This window comes from Lagopus leucura, unplaced genomic scaffold (genome assembly GCF_019238085.1).
Source record: "Lagopus leucura isolate 7727_CA_CO unplaced genomic scaffold, USGS_WTPT01 Super-Scaffold_100060, whole genome shotgun sequence".
Classification (NCBI taxonomy): Eukaryota; Metazoa; Chordata; class Aves; order Galliformes; family Phasianidae; genus Lagopus; species Lagopus leucura.
In genome coordinates, this window is record NW_024962306.1 from 316,522 (window position 1) to 335,148 (window position 18,627).

At 48.2% G+C, this 18,627-nt stretch overlaps 1 protein-coding gene across 3 annotated transcripts in view; it reads left to right on the forward strand.

Moving 5' to 3' along the window:
• Positions 1 to 17,705, forward strand: part of DLGAP4 (DLG associated protein 4) — a 132,560-nt gene extending 114,855 nt beyond the window's left edge. For 2 of the 3 annotated variants that reach the window (XM_042886648.1, XM_042886651.1), the window contains 6 exons: positions 9,648 to 10,009; positions 11,418 to 11,509; positions 11,949 to 12,358; positions 14,047 to 14,138; positions 16,477 to 16,629; positions 17,412 to 17,705. In XM_042886648.1, coding sequence (XP_042742582.1) covers positions 9,648 to 10,009; positions 11,418 to 11,509; positions 11,949 to 12,358; positions 14,047 to 14,138; positions 16,477 to 16,629; positions 17,412 to 17,627 — 1,325 coding nt within the window. In that variant the 3' untranslated portion in view covers positions 17,628 to 17,705. Of the gene's footprint in view, positions 1 to 9,647; positions 10,010 to 11,417; positions 11,510 to 11,948; positions 12,359 to 14,046; positions 14,139 to 16,476; positions 16,630 to 17,400 lie in introns of all 3 variants that reach the window. The other variant, XM_042886649.1, reaches the window with a different exon arrangement.
• The last annotated feature ends 922 nt before the right edge of the window (positions 17,706 to 18,627 follow it).

Here is an 18,627-nt window from a genome sequence, read left to right on the forward strand (position 1 = left end):
AGCAGTCCCGTATGGGTTTTTAGCCATGTGTTTTTTGACTGGGTGTGACTTTGAGGAGGTGTTAAGATTCCCTGGATTCCTACAGTGGCATAGTTGAAAGCATCTGCAGTGCAATCCTCTGATTGAGAGTGGTGTGTTATCGCTTAAAGCAAAGTGATGGCAAATGGAGAGGAATATTTGATATGATGCATAATCAGCTTGTGGGACCTACTTCTGCAGGATATTCTAGAAACTGCTAGCTTGGAGGAAAAACTAATAAAATCTGCTTTCTTAAACACTGAAGATTAATGCTATTACTCTTGTTTCACTTACAAGTGGCTATAGCAGTGGATGAACAGAGGATGCTCACTGATTTCTTCTTAGAATAGTCTGACCCTGACTAGTGCAGCTTGACATTTCATGGAGCATCAGTTGCTCCTGTAGCAGTAGGTAAGTTGACAGTGCTAGGTTAACATCCCCAGTGGAGAAGGGAAGCAGCCTGCAACATTGTGGCACTGGCTAATAATTTGTGTCTGGTTCACATTTGTGCCCCTAATTAATGTGTGCTGCCTTAGTCTCTCTATATAAAAGTTACAGTAGTGATGCTGAACACAGAGAGGCTCCAACATGGTCAGTGCTCTGTGTAACATCACAGCAGCCAGCTCAGAACAGCACTCCTTGAAGTGCCTCTGGCTGTTCTGTCTGTGGCCTGGGATGGTCCTGCACAACTCTCACTCTTCACAAGGCCTCCCTAATGCATTTGGGGCTGCTGAGTCAAAGCTGCCCCAGATAAAAGCTGTAGTGGGAGGTCTGCACTAATGTTCTTCTAGCTCCTCAGTGAAGGAATCATCACTTCTGGATCACTGCAGTGTTCCTGTACAAGAAAGGAGGGATGGGGCTGCAGTAAGCGCTGTTCCTGAGGGATATTCCTCATGGAAGGTAGGGCTCCAGGTGTCTTCAGTCACTTTCTCTCCTGCTTTGCAGCAGATCAGTGCGGTCTCTAATCTCCTGACTGACTGGTGGTCTCAGCGCTAAGCTCTGTGTGTTTCTGCTCTGCACGGACAGTCACTGCGTGGGCACGGCCCAGGTTCTTTTTGGGGCAGGCACTCTGGCACGCTGAGGTGGGTGTGGGTGTGCAGCCACGCTGCGCTGGGTGATGCAGTGAACCCCGTGCTGTGGCACTGCTGCTCTCCCAGCCCCAGGTGCCTCCATGCCAGTGTGCTCTCAGCTGCTTCTGCATCCCCTGGGCAAAAGCAAAGGAAGAACGGTGCATCTGAGTGTAGCTTCACAGCCACGCTGAGCCTGTGTCCCTGTGGGATTCCACACACTTGTAGCATGGTTGGTTTTTTGTTTTTTTTTTTTTTGTTTGGTGGGTCTAGGATGATGCTGGCTGTTCTGTAGCTGCTTGTTGACTTTTTCTGCACAGGCAGGCAGTTGGCTGCAATGTGATGGTACTGTGGGCAGGAAGCACAACAGAAGCAGGAGCAGGGATGGAAGGTGGGTTTTCAGATATGGTGCTCCAGGCCCTTCATCATCTTTGTGGCCCTCTGCTGAACTCTTTCCAGGAAATTCCTGTCTTTTTTGTAGTGGGGAGCCCAGAACTGGTCACAGTACTCCAGGTAGGGGAGGGCTGTGCAGGTGGAGCCACAGCAGTGGGACCTGCAGGGCAGAATGAGCAACAGAAGGAATGGGATGGAGTGCCCACTGCCCAGCTGTATCAGACAAGCTGGCAGCATGGATACTTAGTCACCCCACGATGCTGCCCAGGAGCTCATCTAGGCACCGGTGACAGTTTTTAAGAGTTTTGATGCTTATTAGTGAATTAACAGCTTGAACATAAAATATTCCTGTACACTGCTACTCTGCCAGCTGGGTTGGAGAGCTGCCTGAGTCCACAATACAGATGGCGAGCTTGCTGGTGCAGGGCTGTGGAGCAGGGTGGAGTTGCATATAGCTGCTCTTTCTTGCTTTAAAAAACCTGTGCTGGAATGACTTAGGGAGGGTGAGGAGAAGTTACAGTGTCGCTTCTAATACAAATAGAAGCTCCAGTAACAGTTGCTGTAGATGTGTTTGGGAGGTCTGTGGCTTGCATTCTCTGCAGCATGTGTTGTCCTCACAGTAACATTAACTGTGCCCTGAAAGGAGGAGGTGACCAGATGGGTCAGAAGCCCAACTGTGTGAGATGCTGTATTTTTAAACCCCAGCATTCTTGGGTGGTGTCATCTGATGCCTCCTGCCTCTCCTTAAATCTGTGACCTTCTGAAAGGCTTCCTTTCAAGAAAGGGGAGGAAAAAAAGCTGCTGTGCCCTGCCATCCTAGCAGGTTTTGGTGTGTAAGTGCTTATTGTAACTTCTGAGTGTTGCTACAAAGTTTGAGTAGGAGCATCTCCAAAGTGCTCAAACCTGATATGTTGAAAAATCCGAAGCTCCTTAAGGGGTCACAACCCTCAGCCTTTCTTTCCCTGGGTGAGTTTTCCATCTCCCTCTGCAGAGCACTGGGGCCTGGACGTCCAGTCAGAAGTGGCCATTAAAGTGCCTTGCAGTCCTGAGTGGCAGTGCTGTGCCCTCCTGCCTGTTCATGCCTCACCTTGTGTGGCCCCTGGCCCAGCAGCACAGCTTCCCCTGACTGTTAACTCACTGCTCACCTGGGACCATCTCAGTCACAAATGAGCAGAGTACAGATGGTAGAACAGGCCATTTTGTGGTGAGCTTCTGGATGAAGGTTGTACCTTTAGTCAAGAAATACACAGCTAATACTCAAGGACAGCCTTTGGGTTTTGTATTTGCATGGTGGGGAGGAGCTCTTACTGTGGCTGTACTACTTTGAAGTTGCTCCCTTGCATTCAAGATCCTTTTCCTGCAGATATGTTCATTTCTTTTGTTTCCATAATATTTAGGAACTTAATGTACCTAGTAATGGGCAGGTAAATGCAAGGCAGCTGTTTGTGTCTTAATAACAGGCAGCAGATGAATAAATATGCCAGCTGAGCCCTGCAGATTTGCAAGAGTGCTGTGACCAAGATGGGTACTGAACTTTTTTTTTGGTTGCAAGAGACATTTTTATAATAAAAGTGGAAAGTCCTATGAACCAGAAGCAACGGGTGCTGGATCTCTGCTTGCCTGGCCAGCAACTGTTTTCCAAGCTAGGAAGCAAAGATGTGTTTGCACGTGACTTCATAATGTTGTAGCGCTTATTAGCATGGCAGCACTTACTCTTTGTGATGAGGAGGATACAAGTGTTAGCTGCTTTGGCTGACTGCTGGCTCGGTTTTAAGGAAGTGGATATTTCTCTTGCCTTAAAGCTAAGTAGATAGTTATTCTGGCAAAGAAATGTCAGGTTGTTGAAATGTAGAAGCCTACTACCCTGTAGTACCCTTAGGCAGCAGGAGGCTGTGGTGTGGATCAGGTACGTCTGGTATGATGGTGGGTGCTCCTGGGGAAAGCCTGCGTGACGTGTGGGAAGAATGGCCCTGTTAGTAAGGGCACCTCCATCTGGCATGCTCATCTCACAGGCGAGTTACTGCTGTTGATGTAAGGTGGAAATAGTCAGTTCCCATATCTGCAGACCTGCCTTCCATCTCCGTTCCTGCTTCAGTTGTGTTCCCTGACATTGTGATGCTGTCACATCTGGCTGGATGTGCTGGTGAAGCTGGTACTGTGTCCCAGGGCTGGCTTGAGGGGGTGCCCATGCCTTTGGGATTGATGGGGCAGTGGGCACCAGCACCAGACGTCACTGTGTCTGTCCTGAAAGCAAGTATCTGTCTTCAGAATGGCAGTATAGTTGGTAGGGAGAGAAACGATGGCACCCAGCCAGTGGTGGGGCAGTGGCTGCTTTTTTGTGGCTGTCATTGCATGTGTGCAAGCAAGCTGCTCTGTGCTGCCCTGCTTGGAGAGCTGTGCTTTGCCCAGGGGCTGAGGATGAGGAAGTTGATAGGAGGGGAATGAGAGCTTGGATTTCTCTGGCCTCCTTCAGAACAATCCTACATGCAGCCAGAGTCCATGGACTCAAGCAGGAGGTGTCATGTGCAACTGGTGGTGCTTCCTTCCTGGCATCTACAGTTACAGTGAGCAAAGCTGGAGGGGCTGGCTTGGTGCTGAAGATGTTGGTTTTGATTATCTGAGAGCTTCAGAGGGCCTGGGCTGGTCACAACGCAGGTCTTGATAGGCACATTCAGTTTCCAAGGAAGCAACACAGGCTGGAGTGTAGCAAGAGCAGGCATGGATGACCTACTCTGTAGTTAAATTGGGGGAAACTTCTGGAATGGTTGCCTTCATCCTTATAAGAGACTTTTAACTTCTTAAACTGGGAATATTGTACTGCTGTGACAAAGAAGCCTGGGATGTTCCTAGAGCATGTGAAACATAACTTTGTGTTGCAAGTACCAAGTGAGCCAGCTAGGAAAAATGCCTTCCTAGACATGTTTTAGAACAGAGGATGCCTTGTGGGAGCTGTGACAGCAGGTGGCTGTCTTGGCTGGGGTGATGGTGAAATAGTTCAGAATTTTTACTGTAAAGGAAAAAGGCTCTTTTATGCATGTCAAGAGCAAGAAGGGATCTAAAGAAAGCACTGGACTGATTCTTGATGAAGATGGTCACTTAACAGGTAGGCATGAGGAAACAGAAGTCCCTTCTGTCTGTCCAGTTGTATTGCTTCCAGTAGCAATTGTTAGGGGGAATCATTTTTCCTTGGACATCCTACAAACAAGGCATCCTGTGGGTTGCTATAGCTTCAGTCTTGTGTTGTGCAAGTTCATGGAAATCAGAGGTTAGGCTGTTTGGAATGTGACTGTTCTAGTATTGTTTGCTGTTAAAAGCTACCTGTAAATATGCCCCTTAAACAAGTCTGGAGACGTGACCAAAAAGCAACTTAGGGCTGTTCTTGTTTGCTGCATTATTATTGGGAAGCTTCATTTAAAAGGCAAAGGAGTTTGTCTTGTAGTGGGAGAGATTATTTTGGCGTGTGTTGCCTTATGCAAGGGATGTCATTTCTTCAGATCTTTCTATGCAGAAAGAGGATGCATAGGGCACAAAAGTGGTTAGCAATTTGAGCTCTATTAATACACCTCACCTTCACAACCGATTGTGACTTGGAGATTTTAATTCAGTAAAATTGAGGATGGTGTGATTAGGTCTTTAAAGCCACGGGGATTGACGAGGAATACCACTGGTCTATGTTGAATTGACCGGAACAACAAAATAATTGCACTTTGTGCCAGACACACACCAGTGGCAATTAGTGTTTAAATCTAGACCCAAATACCTTGGCTATGATCTTGGCAGTGCTGCAGGTACTGAGCAGGTAAGTTCAGCTTGTTTGTGTTTGAACAGGGGCCTCTCAAGGCTGCAGTGGATTTAATATTCTTTTCTGACTCCTGTGCTTTGGTCTTTCAAGAAGCAATTGCCCAGTTCAGAAGGAGAGGATCCCAGTACGCCCAGCTGCTTTGAGGGTCAGAGCAGCCCTCCAGGTTCATGCTCTGAATCTGAAGCTCTTTTGCCTGCAGTCAGTGGGTGCTGCCCAAGGCCCTGCGAGCAGCAGGTAATGCCATGTGGAAGATGCTAATTTTGAAACATGCTGCTTTCTAAAAACAATTGCGCAAGGAAGGCTATAAACAGACAGCCCTCCCCTGGCCCATCAATCATCCACGGCAGTTGTAAATTCTAATGACTTCCTTAAATAAGCTGTAGGAGATCCTATGGGTGGAAAGGGTCTGGTGCTGCAGAGCTGGAGGCTTAACCAAAGCTTCCCTACCTCTTGTTCTTCAGCACCTTTTTGCAGTGTTGGTTGATACTCACAAATTTGAGTGGTGCTGACAAACAGCAGAGTAAAATGTGTACCTGCTCCACTGCCCTCCTGGGCTGCAGCTCTGTTTTGCATCACAAACTGAAACAGCAATGTAGTAGGCTGTGACCTGCATTGGATCAGGAGCTGCTCGCTGCTGGGGCTGACCAGTGGCACGAGGCATGCTGCTGCCTGGTTGGTTCATAACGTTTCCCCTGCAGAAATAGCACAATGCACTTGGCTTCCTCAGGGCTTCTTAACTCTTCCCACAGACACAAGAAACACTGAAATTTCGTATTTGCGTTGAGGGAGAAGGACTGCTTGTTACAGGTCGGTTTATCCTGCATGGCTTTTGAAGCCCATTTTAGGTTAGGTTTAGGTTCATTGTGGTTTCTGGCTTTGCAGTGGAAAGTCCCTGCCTTATGATTGCAGAGGGTTTCAGTGGGATTAATTTGTAACTGCACTCATCGAAGCACTCTTTAGTTTTCCAAGGCTCCAGGTCTTCATGCATTCCTTCCACTTGCATGGGCTTTTAGAGCTGTAGGCTCTTAAGAAGTCGCAGGCAGCTCTTTGACCATGCATTAGTCAGTGGGGCATTTTGTTGCTGCACAGCGGGGTTCCTTTTTAGCAAAATCTGTGCTCTTCAGCTGAGCATCTCCTGGAACAAGAAGTTGCTGCTTTGCTCTGTATACACAGCATTGCAAACAGTATCATTGCTTATAAGTGAGTGGAAAGCTGAATTTGTGTAACTGACCCTAAACACCACCTGTCTTCCCTAAGAAGTCTGCCTTTTTTTTTGTCTCTGCTGATGTGCTGCCCTCCCCTTGTTTTGCCTAGCTGCAGTATTCGATATCAGATAGCAGCTGATTTATTCTCTTAATTACAGTACTGCCCTGTGGGCATAAACAGCAGCTGGGAAACCCAAGCTGTGCTGCTTGAAAACACAGCAGCAGAAGCGCCAAAGCAGTCAGTGCCATCAGCTCTGCCCTGTGTGGTGTGATCTGCCCAAGGCTCACTGCTGGCTGGAGGGGGGCACCGTGAGGCTGGGCACAGTGTTGGAGGAGCTGAGAGGATGTGTGATGTAAGGAGAAGAGGGCTATGGGAGGCAGGCTTTCTCTTCTGCCCTTTTGGGTAGTTTTGGCTTGTCCTGGTTAATAGCTGCCTCAGTTCCTGGTGCAGTGACATGTGGCATTGTGAGCATCCTGTGTTTGATGGTGTAGCCTACTTTGTGTAAAGGGGCTTTTCCTCTTGCTTCATCCAGTCTGATCGTCCTACAGTGCTCTGCTGAACTGTACAGGCTGGGTGTAAGACTTGGCCCAGAAATTGGTGTAACAATCTAAGATGATGGTCCTGTATCAGGATAGCTTTGCTGAGGTGCTTGGGCAGAGTCCTTACCTGTGGGGTGCTCCATGGCTCCCTTTTCCCTGCCCAGGAGAGCTGCTGCTGACCATGCTCACATGAGAAGTGCTTCACCCATCTAGCATTGTGACCAGATAGTTGTAGCCAAGACCTGTCCTGAGAGGTTTGAGCAGGTGAACATCTGTAACAAGTGAAGTTCTAATGTGGCCAGATCTGTAGTGCACCCGAGGAGATTTGCAGTAGGGAACTTGGGGAGAGAGGCAGCAGTTATGCAGTGTGTGGTGCTTTGACCTCCTGGTTTGTATGTCTGCACGGTGCTGAGAAGCATTGCTGTGGGCAGAGGCCATGCTGCAGTTCAGCCTGCGCTTGTGCAAGTGCTGCCATTGAATCTGATACCTCTGCTGAACTCGGCATCGTGGGTTCAAGGTTGACTTGCTTGGAGATGCTAAACAGTTCTGATCTGATGCTGCTTTGAGCATCTGCACATGTCCTGCTGCTGTCCTGGTGCGTGAGCTTGTGCCCTGCAAAGGACGGGGGTGGTGTGGGGCTGGCAAGCTGGAAGCAAATGCTGGTGTGATTACAGTCAGCAGCTGGCAGTGCCCTGGCAGGACAGCAGCGCACTGTTTATGTGACCAATCAAGAACTGGCTGAAGGATGTGTGTAGCTGTGTTTTGGCATGTAAATGTGAGAAGTTGCTACACTTGTCTGACCTTTTAGGAAATCACTGTGGGTGGCTTTTCAAGAGCCTAATATGTTCCTGTTCTGGCAGGAGGTACAGCAGCTCCAGGCTTGGGCTGTCCTGAGCAGTTTACACAGCTTGTGTCACCGTAAGGAATAGCAGCAGGAACAGGTCAAGCTGAAAAACTGCCCAGTGCCTATACTAAGTAGCTTGTCTGAATATTTTTCAGCTGTGTGCTTCCCAACTGTATGGCCCTCGTGGCTGCAGGAGGGACCTGTGTCAAAAGGGGTGTGAGGGCTGGGGTGAGCTGGCAGGAGAGCTCTGGTGGCGTCCAGTCACTGCTCACTCTGTACTCAGTCTGTGCATTGGGGCAGGAGGGAACTGGTATTGATTTGCCTTTCTGAGCTCCTCTAGGGCTTCATTTTCCTGCAGCAATTGGGACCGTTAGCTGTGCAAACACTTGTGGGAGCATGGGTCTCCTCTGTAATCCCTTTCTTTTAGCTCCTTTGAAATAGAGCTTCTAGCAATTAATAAAGGTATCTGTGGAGTATGTAAATAGCCCATGATGCAAAATTGCTGTGTAATTGTCTGCAAGTGGTATGACCACATGCCTGGGGCACACAGGGTGGCATGCAGGGACATTCCTAGGGAGAAAAAAGGAGGAGCTGTGGTACTTAGTTGCCTGAAACACCCCTTCCCACATGGGTACTCAGGTGTAGTGGAAGAATGGTTTGGGATGACACAGCTTGCTAGACCAGAGATGGAACAAAGGCAGGATTTGGGTGACTGGGGGAGGAATAAAACTAAGGTGAAAAGAGGGGTGAGGGATGACGGGGGCCAGGTGCATGTCATGCTTGCTAGCTCTGCCCTGCCCAGCACGGTCTGTACGGTTCATATGAAAATCCTGACCTGGGTGAGGGCTTTGTGCTCCCCACATCATGGGGTGAGGCTGCAGGGGGCTGCGGCAAGGCCAGATCACAGCGTCCTCGTGTCCAGGGGCAATGACTGTGTGATTGCTGGGAAAGGTTGAGCTGGTGAGTAGGGGATGCAGGCTGGGAGCAGGGCAAGTGGGTCTGCAGGGCCTTCAGCGTTTGGCTTGTGTCCCCAGACTGAGGAGCCCCCAGTGCAGACAGACAGTGGGCAGGCAGAGGTGGCTCAGCTGCTGGAGGACCTTCCTTGATGAGGCTGGTGCTGATGTCTTTTGGGGACTTTCTTCTGATCTGTGTGTCTGACATTGTGTGCCTGTGTGTCTGTGGCTGTGTGTGCATCTCCGTTGCAGTGTGGAGCAGCACAGCCTCACCTCTCTGGCTATTAGATCTGGCGTGATGTATTTTCCTGTAATGTACAGCAGCTAGATTTTTACATTCTTACATCTAATAAATTTTATGGCTTCTTTCCATTTTTATAGGAAAAAACACCACCCTGGTCCAGATACTGAAAGTTGTCAACTGATGGGACAAAGAGCTGAGACACTTGGCTGTACTAGGACACTAAAACATAGGGCTTAGCCAAAAAGAGTTCCCTCAGCTTGGAGACTTACACCTGCCAAACCTTGTAGCAGTCTTGGGAGGCTTCTCTGTACCTCTTCTCCATTACTACTAGCCTTTCACACATCATGGTATTTCTTTTAACTTCTTTTGCAAGCTAGCTCTGGCTCTGCCTTCTGCTTCCCATTATGCTTTGGTTTGGGTTACTCGGTATGAGCTGCTGGCTGTAGGCTGTCTCTGCATTTCTGCCTTCAGCTTCTGGTTGGAGACTCCTCTTGGATGTTGTGACTGACCTGCTTTTTCTTTCTTTCACTGTATCTGTCTGCCTCTTCTATTCTTCATTCTCCCCACCTCCATCACTGCAGGTTCATCATGCCTAGTGGCATATAAAAAGACTCCACCTCCTGTCCCACCTCGGACCACATCAAAGCCGTTCATCTCTGTCACTGTGCAGAGCAGCACTGAATCGGCACAGGACACCTACCTGGACAGCCAGGACCACAAGAGCGAGGTGACCAGCCAGTCGGGACTGAGCAATTCTTCAGACAGCTTAGACAGCACCAGGACACCCAGCGTTACGAGGGGCAGCATCGTGACTCCAGCGAGAGACACTCCAGAGCTACCGCAGAAAAATGCAACTTTGAAAAGCGACAAAGGGACTCTGACGAGTGAAGAGCCCAAAGTGGAGAACGTCCCCAAAAGAAAACTGTCATCTATAGGAATACAAGTATGGAGCAGTTTGTTCTTCTTTGTGTCCTAAGGAATGTCTTTAACCCATCTATTTAGCACGTGTGTTTTGTGTGACCAGGTGTGCATCTGAACCCACTCAGAATAGCTTGTTATACTAACTTCCATGTTCCTGGGGGGAGGTAGGGCAGAAGCTTTCTGTAACAGACCTTATAAGAGACTTACAAGCTATTTCAGTTTGAAATATTTCATGAATCAGGGGGACCCTATGAACTGAGTGGGTCTCTCTAAGAGGCGTTGGTGCTAGTAAACCTGCACTGATCCCGTGCTCTGCTCCCACTCCTTAGTGTCAGTCTGTTCCTTGTCCTTTGTGGTTCTTGGGACAAATTTCTTAGGAGTGATGGGCCCCCTACTTGCCATCTGCTGCAGTGTGATGTGCAGAGCTCTAGGCAGATGGGAGTGCTTCTTGGTGGCCTCTGCTCCCCTGGGCTGCCTGGCAGTGCCAGCAAGTTGCTGCTGTTCCTGCTGGAAGCATTTAACTCTGTGGAAACTAATGGAAATAAGTTGTTTGTTCTGCAGGCAAAAGAGAACCCACTGAGTAGCATAAACCTGTGCTTTATTCAGCTAATATTGTCACCTGCAATTACATTCCTTGTGGGCAGATTTCCTGGGCACAGGTGGCTGGTCCCTGCAAACAGCAATTCTGTCCCAAACTGCTGGCTTAGTGTTGCAAGTTATAGACTGCAGACAGGAATGTGAGCACTTCAGCAAGTCCAGATCAGGAGCTGGGCTTTGCAGGTCACCATGTGTGTACTGAACAAGTTCTCCATGGCTTTACACTGGGATTTGCTGACCAGTTAGGTACGCAGCTCAGCAAAGGCTTCCCTGTGTGACTGGTGGGGCAAAGCATGTGTTAACAGCCACAAGCAAGAAAAGTTGTGTTGGAGAGGCTGACTTCATTCCTCTTCCTTTCCTGAGTTTGTTCCTGTGCCACCTGTCCACCCCCTGGATTTCCTTCCTGAAACCTTCTAAGCCTTTTATCCAGAGCTATGGAGAGTGTCAGTCCCTGGAGAAGAGGAAGCTAGGCTTTGCTGTCAGTCTTAATTGGATTGTGAAGCTCGTGGCCTTTGCCCATGTCAGGTGCCACGTGCAGCTGCTCCCCTGGGGACATGCAGCCCTTTCCCAGCCAGTGCCATGCAAACAGCAGATGGCAGAGCCGGGTGCGCTCAGAGCAGGTGCCTGGCAGCAGCCCAGTGGGGTACAGCCCTGATGCTCAAGTGGAGGCAAATTAATGCAGCAGCCTGGCACCTCTCCTAGCACAACTCTGCAGTTGGTGTGTGCTGTCTGCATGCTGTGTGTGCGTGTGTGGACTCCTCCCGTCTACTAATGTGAATTCCAGCAGCAAGTTCTTGTGTCTGTTTTTGTCTGTATTTCTTTTGTTTAATAAGGTTGACTGCCTTCAGCCAGTGGTCAAAGAGGAGCCTCCTCCACCAGTCACCAAATTCCAGTCCATCGGGGTTCAGGTAGAAGACGAGTGGCGGTAAGTGAAAGACTCGGGCTTTTGTAATTCTTACTCCTTTCTTCTAAATTGCTCTTTCCCATTTCTTAGATCACCTTCTCCCCTTATTCTAATACGAATGGTGTTGAGTGGGGGCCCGTGGATAGCTTTTCCTCCCCAGCACTCACCTGCTGCAAACAGCACTTAGTCTGTAAACAGACAAATCAGTGGCAGGTTGAAATAAATAAAATAGTCCAAGATGTAATTAGAATTGTGCATCAGTCCTCTCATCTGAATGGCCTATTGCAGTAAGCAGGCAACCTTACGATTTTGTCTGTCCAAATGTGTACTGTGTTTGTGTGTGAGAAGGGGAAGAGGAGGCTCAACTGCAGGCATAATAAGCAAATGTCTTTAATGGTTAGTTGTGCGACCAGACAGGTTGAGTTCTGCCATTTAATATGTTTGGGTTTGATCTCTCCAGAAACAGCCACTCTCGCAGTATGTCCTCCAAACAGGATACAGACTCTGACACGCAGGAACCCAACAACTCTAGCTGTAAATCATCTGAGAGAAGCGTTGCTGAGTGCCCCCAACACAACAACTCTGTTGGTGTTGATACCAGTGCCAGGCAACCAGCCAAGCCCTCACAGATTAAGAGAAACCTCTCCTATGGAGACAACACTGACCCAGCCCTGGAGCCTTCCTCTCTCCCTCCTCCTGACCCTTGGCTTGAGACATCATCTGCCTCGCCATCGGAACCCACGCAGCCCGGAGCCTGCCGGCGAGATGGGTTCTGGTTTCTGAAGCTGCTGCAGGCAGAAACAGAGCGGTTAGAGGGCTGGTGCCGCCAGATGGACCAGGAGACTAAAGAGAACAATCTCTCTGAAGAAGGTAGGTGCTGCCAGCCTCTGGACACAATGCTGGAGCAGCCCAGTAGCTCCTCCTTTAAGAATTAAAGCAGAGTACTGGATTAGCTTTCTGTGGTTAAATTGCTGATCTCCCACAGGGTCACAGTGGAACCTGGAGGTGAGTATGCAGCAAGGAACAGTTTGTCCTTGGGAAGGACAGGAAGGATAAGGCAACTTGCTTTAGCAAATGGGGTAAGAAATAACGCAGTTGAGAAGATTTCAGAAGCTGCCATCATCCATTACGAAGTCAAAGCAGCTAAAAGCTTGACTAGGTTGTTTTCAGAGAGGCTGAGAGCTTTCTCCCTGGCCACTCTGTTTGATTAAGTGCACAAGTAAAAGTTTACCTGGTGGTGGAGTGGAAGGCACCATAACTGTGCCTGTGTGATCTGGCTTGTCTTCATGGCGAAGAGTAGGCTTCTTTGTAGGGGAACATCTCACTGAATTCCTGTGAAGTATACCAAAGTCACATACACAGGAAACACAAGGGCACTTGATTTTACTGGGCTCAGTCACAGCTGGACTTGTTCCATTATTTTCAAATGAATTGGCAAAAGCTCTGCTGCTTACAATGGTAATCATGCTTAGGTGTGTACTGAGTGACAGAACCAAGTACCTAGGCTGCAAGGAGCACAATTTCAAGGCCTGTTTATACCCAAGAAAGGTGAAATGGTGGTGAGATTTAGTTATAGCTTGCTGTCACTGCTGGGGGCATTTGATCTCTAACCGTATCACACTGTGATGCTGCACTGGCTCCTGAGCTGGACAGTCAGTGCTGGGGCTCTGCACGCTTCAGAGGGACAGAGCATGTCGTGTTGCTCTTGCTCTGCTTGTGGCAACAGTGCCTTGGTATGAAGAGACACAGATTGATGAGATGTTAGATCTGTGACCTTAAGAGCAATCTCTTAGTAGGTTTTGTAACGAAGAATGTGGTGGGTATAAAAAAAAAAAAAGCCCTGCTTATGTCTGATCAGTCAAGCACAGATCTATAAAGATTCAGAACTGATTTGGGAGAACTGCATCAGGCTAGGGAGAAGGAAGCAGATCATTCCACATGTGCTCATTACGTATTTGTGTGCTCCATGAGTCTCTCATCCCTGCCTTTGCAAGGGAAAAGCCCATATTTAGCACTTTTCCATAATCAACCAGAAGAATGTTGCTATGCTCAGAGGCTCCTTGGAGGCCCACTAAGAGCAGCATAAAGCCCTGGGTTTTAAAAGCATTGTGATTAAAAACACTTGCCTGACAGTATTTTAATCCATTCCTGTAAATGGAGATTGGAGACTGTTCTATCGAGAAGCAAGGGACATTGCTGCTTTTCCTTTGTCTGTGGGCAGAAGAGCAGGCGATGATCTGTGAGCAGGTGCCAGCTTCAACTCCTCTAGCTGGGCTTGCAGCCCATCACACAAGCCACAGGGTACTTCCTGCAAGCTCTATTGCCATGATCTTCTGTTGTCCTGCTTCTGACCTGCTCTAGATAGAAGGAGCAAGGATGGATGGCAAAGACAACCACAGACTAGTTTCAGTGCATCTTTGTTGCCTGAGAGTAGTTAGTTCTTAACAGATCTCTGTAACTGCTAATGATTATTTCTTGCTCCAGGAATGCCTGAGTTTGTTGCTGCACTTATGGACTGTTCAATTAAGCCCTTTCTTTTCTTTTCCACCCTCTAATAGTCTTAGGAAAAGTCCTGAGTGCAGTGGGCAGTGCACAGCTACTAATGTCACAGAAGTTCCAGCAATTCCATGGCCTCTGTGAACAAAACTTGGTGAGTCTGGTTTTATTCCTGCCTCTTTCTGGGAGGGAAATACAGCTGCTTCAGCAGCACAACAGGAATATTGTTATGCTGACAGCAGTACAGAGCAAAGCCAGAGCGGCTGTAGCCTACAACCTGACCACTGTGCTGTGATGGATTCATGCTGTTTCCAAATAGCAGGTGAGCAGTGGGTGGCTGAACAGGCAGTTCTTAGCTGTGCTCTGCTCAGGGATGAATATTTGCAGTTTGTTTTCGTGCTTGTGTGGCACAAAGAAATTCTCTTCAACTGCCATTCAGGCACACTAAAGGGCACCTGCAGAGTCTCTTGTAGGTCTGACGTCATGTAGCCGTTCTGCTGTGTGTCCTGGAAACCACTTCTTTGTTGCTTCTAAAGGACATTTTGAGGTGAAACACAGATTTTTACCAAATGGGGGGTTGTTTGAAAAGCACGTTGTTCTCCAAAGATGCTTACTTTGCATGTAGATAATGTGGATGGTAGGGCTGTCCCAACACAGTTGTCTCTGGTTAATCACAAAACGTGGCTTGAATCAGATCTCTTCAAATTAATGCGAAGGTTTGCCCTTGCTGAGCTAACTTGAGGATGGGTGGGAATCTAGGATTTGGGGGTTGTCTCTTTCCTCTCAAGGTTTTGGGTTTTGCAGAATTCTTGAGATGTATTCCCCTTTACTTGCAAAAAACTTAGAGAAACTCAGGAAGAAGAAGGATGTGAATGTTCCCTTGCAGATCTTGGAACATGGCTGAGAGAAGAGCAACAGCAACACCAGCAGCCAGGCTTTCAGCAATATTCTGTGTTGAAATTTTCCTTTGACACATTGTGCTGAGTTGCTTAGATTTAATCCTGTGCTTTCCTGAGACAGTGAAGGCCTATATTGGCAGTTTAGGTGCCTGAGAATTAGGGAATTTCTGTTTTTAATGGGGGCAAATTTACTTTAGCTCCTTTAAAATTTTTTCAGAAGTTACAGTGATGAAGTGCTGGTTCTGCTGCCCAGCAAAATGTGGGTGCCCCATCCCTGGGGGTGCCCAAGGCCATGGCTGGGCCCTGGGCAGCCTGAGCTGAGGTAGGGCAGCCAGCCCACAGCAGGAGTGGGGATGGGGATTGTAGGGTCCCTGCCAGCCGAAGCCCTTCTACAATTCTATGAACCTATAAGCAAGTCTAAGAAATCACAAAATCAAAGGGGTTGGAAGGCTTCTCTGGAGTTTCCTGGTCCCACCCCACTCTTAGAGCAGGTCATGCAGGAAAGCATCCGGGTGGGTTTGGATATCTCCAGAGAAGGAGACACCACCTCCTGTGCACAACCTGTGCCAGGGCTCAGGTACCCTCGCTGTAGAGAAATTCCTCCTTGTGCTCAGACAGAACTTCCTGTGCTCCAGTTCCACCTGTTGCCCCTTCTCCTGTCACTGCACACCACGGAAAGGGCCTGGCCCCATTTGAGTTCCTCACTTTAGATACTCATAGATTTTCTGCCTCCCCCCAAAGTCTCGGTTATCTCTTCCCCAGGCTGAACAGCCCCAGCAATCTCAGTCTTTCCTCATACATCATACAGGGATGCTTCAGGCCCTGGAGATCTTTATGGCCCCCTGCTGGACTCTTTCTAGGACATCCTTGTCTTTTGTGAACAGGCACCCAAAACAACACAGAACTTCAGATTTGGCCTCAGCAGGGCAGAGGGAAGAACCACCTCCCTCACTCTGTTGGCCATGCACCCTAATATACCACTGGCCTTCTTGGCCACCGGGGCACACTGTTGGCTCATGGGCAAAGTGCTGGCCATCAGGACACCCAGGTCCTTCGCCACAGAGCTTCTTTCCAGCAGGTCATCCCCTAACTGTACTGATACTTTCAGATGTGTAGCAAAGTAGTTTTGCTTGTGAAAACACTGGCATGCAAGCTTTCCAGCTGTCAGCTGTGGTTTGCATTGTGCTGTATCAGTTTCTATTATTCCATTCCCTTAAGTTATGATCTATGTACTTTAAAAAAAAAAAAAAGTGTTGTAGTTCTGAATTGCATGCCAGAGATCTTCAGTTGGAGGTTGCTGCTGAGGGATTAGACTTAACCAGGGATGCCATGAGGAGAAAGGTGCTGTTGCCTTCTGCTGCAGAGTACCTTTTAGGATTATTTTTCAGTCTCCAATATAAGAAATTCCGTCAGGATCTTTTCTTCCTGATTGCTGCAAGAAAAACTTCTGTCTGTAAATGATGGCCTCATGCCTGTGCCTACTTAGGGCTGAAGTTTCTTAAGGGGTTTTCGAGGCTTCAGTCGTTAGAAAAGAGTAAATGTAAGCTGTACAGGCATATTCTTTATGATGTATTTTTATGCCTTCCCTTGTAGAACCCTAATGCCAATCCCAGACCCACAGCCCAGGACCTAGCTGGGTTTTGGGACCTCCTGCAGTTGTCCATTGAAGACATCAGCATGAAATTTGATGAGCTGTACCACCTGAAAGCTAACAGCTGGCAATTGGCAGAGACACCGGAGAGAAAGGTGAGCGTGGGGCAGTTCAGAGCGGTGAGAGCGCTTCACAGATACTTCCGGTATGATATCTACTCCTGTCTGCAAACAGAAGATCTCTAGGATGTTCACTACCTTCTATTTCTGCAGCGTAATCCCTCCATATAATCTAGCTGCCTGTGATAATAGTTCTGGCACTTGCACTAATGAGATTGTATTGTTAATCAGCCATCCTCCCAGTGCGTGCTTTCACGGCCTCTTGAGTAATAGTGGAAGCAATTTTTACAAGAGGAAGATGGGGAGAGTGTTGTACACTCAAAGCAGCGATGCAGAGGCCTCTAGTGTTACAAGCACTGCATAAGTACTGGTGCCTGGGTGGTATAAAAAGCATCTGCTGGAGCCTTTGGAAATCCAGGGAAGGCTGCAGCTCAGGGCCACCCTGTCTGACCACGTATGAGGGGAAGAAAGAATGCTATGGCTATGGGCAGTGCAGCGTATTAGGATTTTGCAGTTTCAGATGTTCAGTCTTTGTGCTGTGCTCTGACTTACAACTGGGCCACAGATACAGCTAGAAAAAAAGAAACCCAGTCCATATCATGAAAAGCAAAATAGTCCTTTTTTATTTCGTAAGAAGTAGAGAGCTTATTTTACGATGAATGTCTTGCTCTGGAACTGTTCCTAGCTCTTGCACTTGTCACTCATAACCTTGTTTCTTAGCTCTTCAGGCCTCGAGAGTCCCCACCATAGCAGGGAGCAAACTTCTGTATGTGCATTTTTATTTTATGTTTGGGTTTTTCCTTACTGTCTCCCTAAAGGAAGAGAAGAAACCACCCCCTCCAGTGCCAAAGAAGCCAGCAAAGTCCAAATCCCAACTGAACCGGGACAAAGCCTCTGATTCAGACAAGCAGCGCCAGGAAGCTCGCAAGCGTCTCATGGCAGCCAAGCGCGCTGCCTCTGTGCGGCAGAACTCGGCCACGGAGAGTGCAGACAGCATCGAGATCTACGTCCCCGAGGCACAGACGCGCCTTTGAGCGAAGGGGCAGAGGAAGGAACCGTGTGGTTTTTATAAGTCATTAAAAAGGGGAAGAAAAAAAAAAAAAAAGGTTCTCTCTAAACTAGTGTGATTTATTCAGTCTAGAGACAATGAGCCATCCTTGAAAAGGGCTCCTGAGTTGGCTTTTTCTCTCAGCTTTAAGTAATGAAGATTTTAAACATAAAAAGAAAAAAAAGAAAAAAAAAATACCCCTCATTTTCTCACTGGCTGTGGTGTTGCTGAATGGACTGAACAGACTCCTGGAACCTCCAGCCCCTCAACTTGGAACTTCAGTCTTTTTACTTGTTCTAACTAATGAGAATTATTAGCCTGTTTACAAGAAGAGGACAACAAAACATGAAGCCTTGAGTACTTGCCATGCTCTGTTTTTCTTCCTCCTTAGTTCTGTTCTTCCTCCTCATCCTTTATTTTTCCCCCTTCTGCACCCTTTCTCCTTCCCTCTGCATGGCTTTGTTTACTGTGTTAGAAATAACCTCTCTTCCACAGAGCTCCTGAAGAGAACACCTATTCAGTGTGTACTACTGTTGCACTCTGCTAGCAAGCAGCCTTTCTTGGTTTTCTTTTTTGTTCTCCTTTTGATGGGGATAGGGGGTGGGGGGAGGATGGGTGGGCAGGGACAGGGCATTGGGTTCATATTCCTGTTTTAATGAAGTGAGAGGATGACAGGATCTGTGGAATGTAATGCAGAGTTGCTGAAATGCAGCCTGAAAGCAAACGTGCAATAAGCTGGCAAAGGGGGCAGTGATGGTGCTTGGCTGGCAGTGCCCTACCCCAGGCACAGGAGGGGAGTTGAAGGACCACAGAGCAACTACAGACACAATCCACACATGCTTCACTTTGAGTTTTATTTCTATGCCCCCCCACCCCCAAAATTATATCCCCTGAGTTGCTTGTTAGAAAGAAGCTGCTAAACACTGAGGGACCTGTTTCAAAGTGGGCTGGGGCAGGGGAGGGCTGGGTATGTGTGCTGGTGTTTC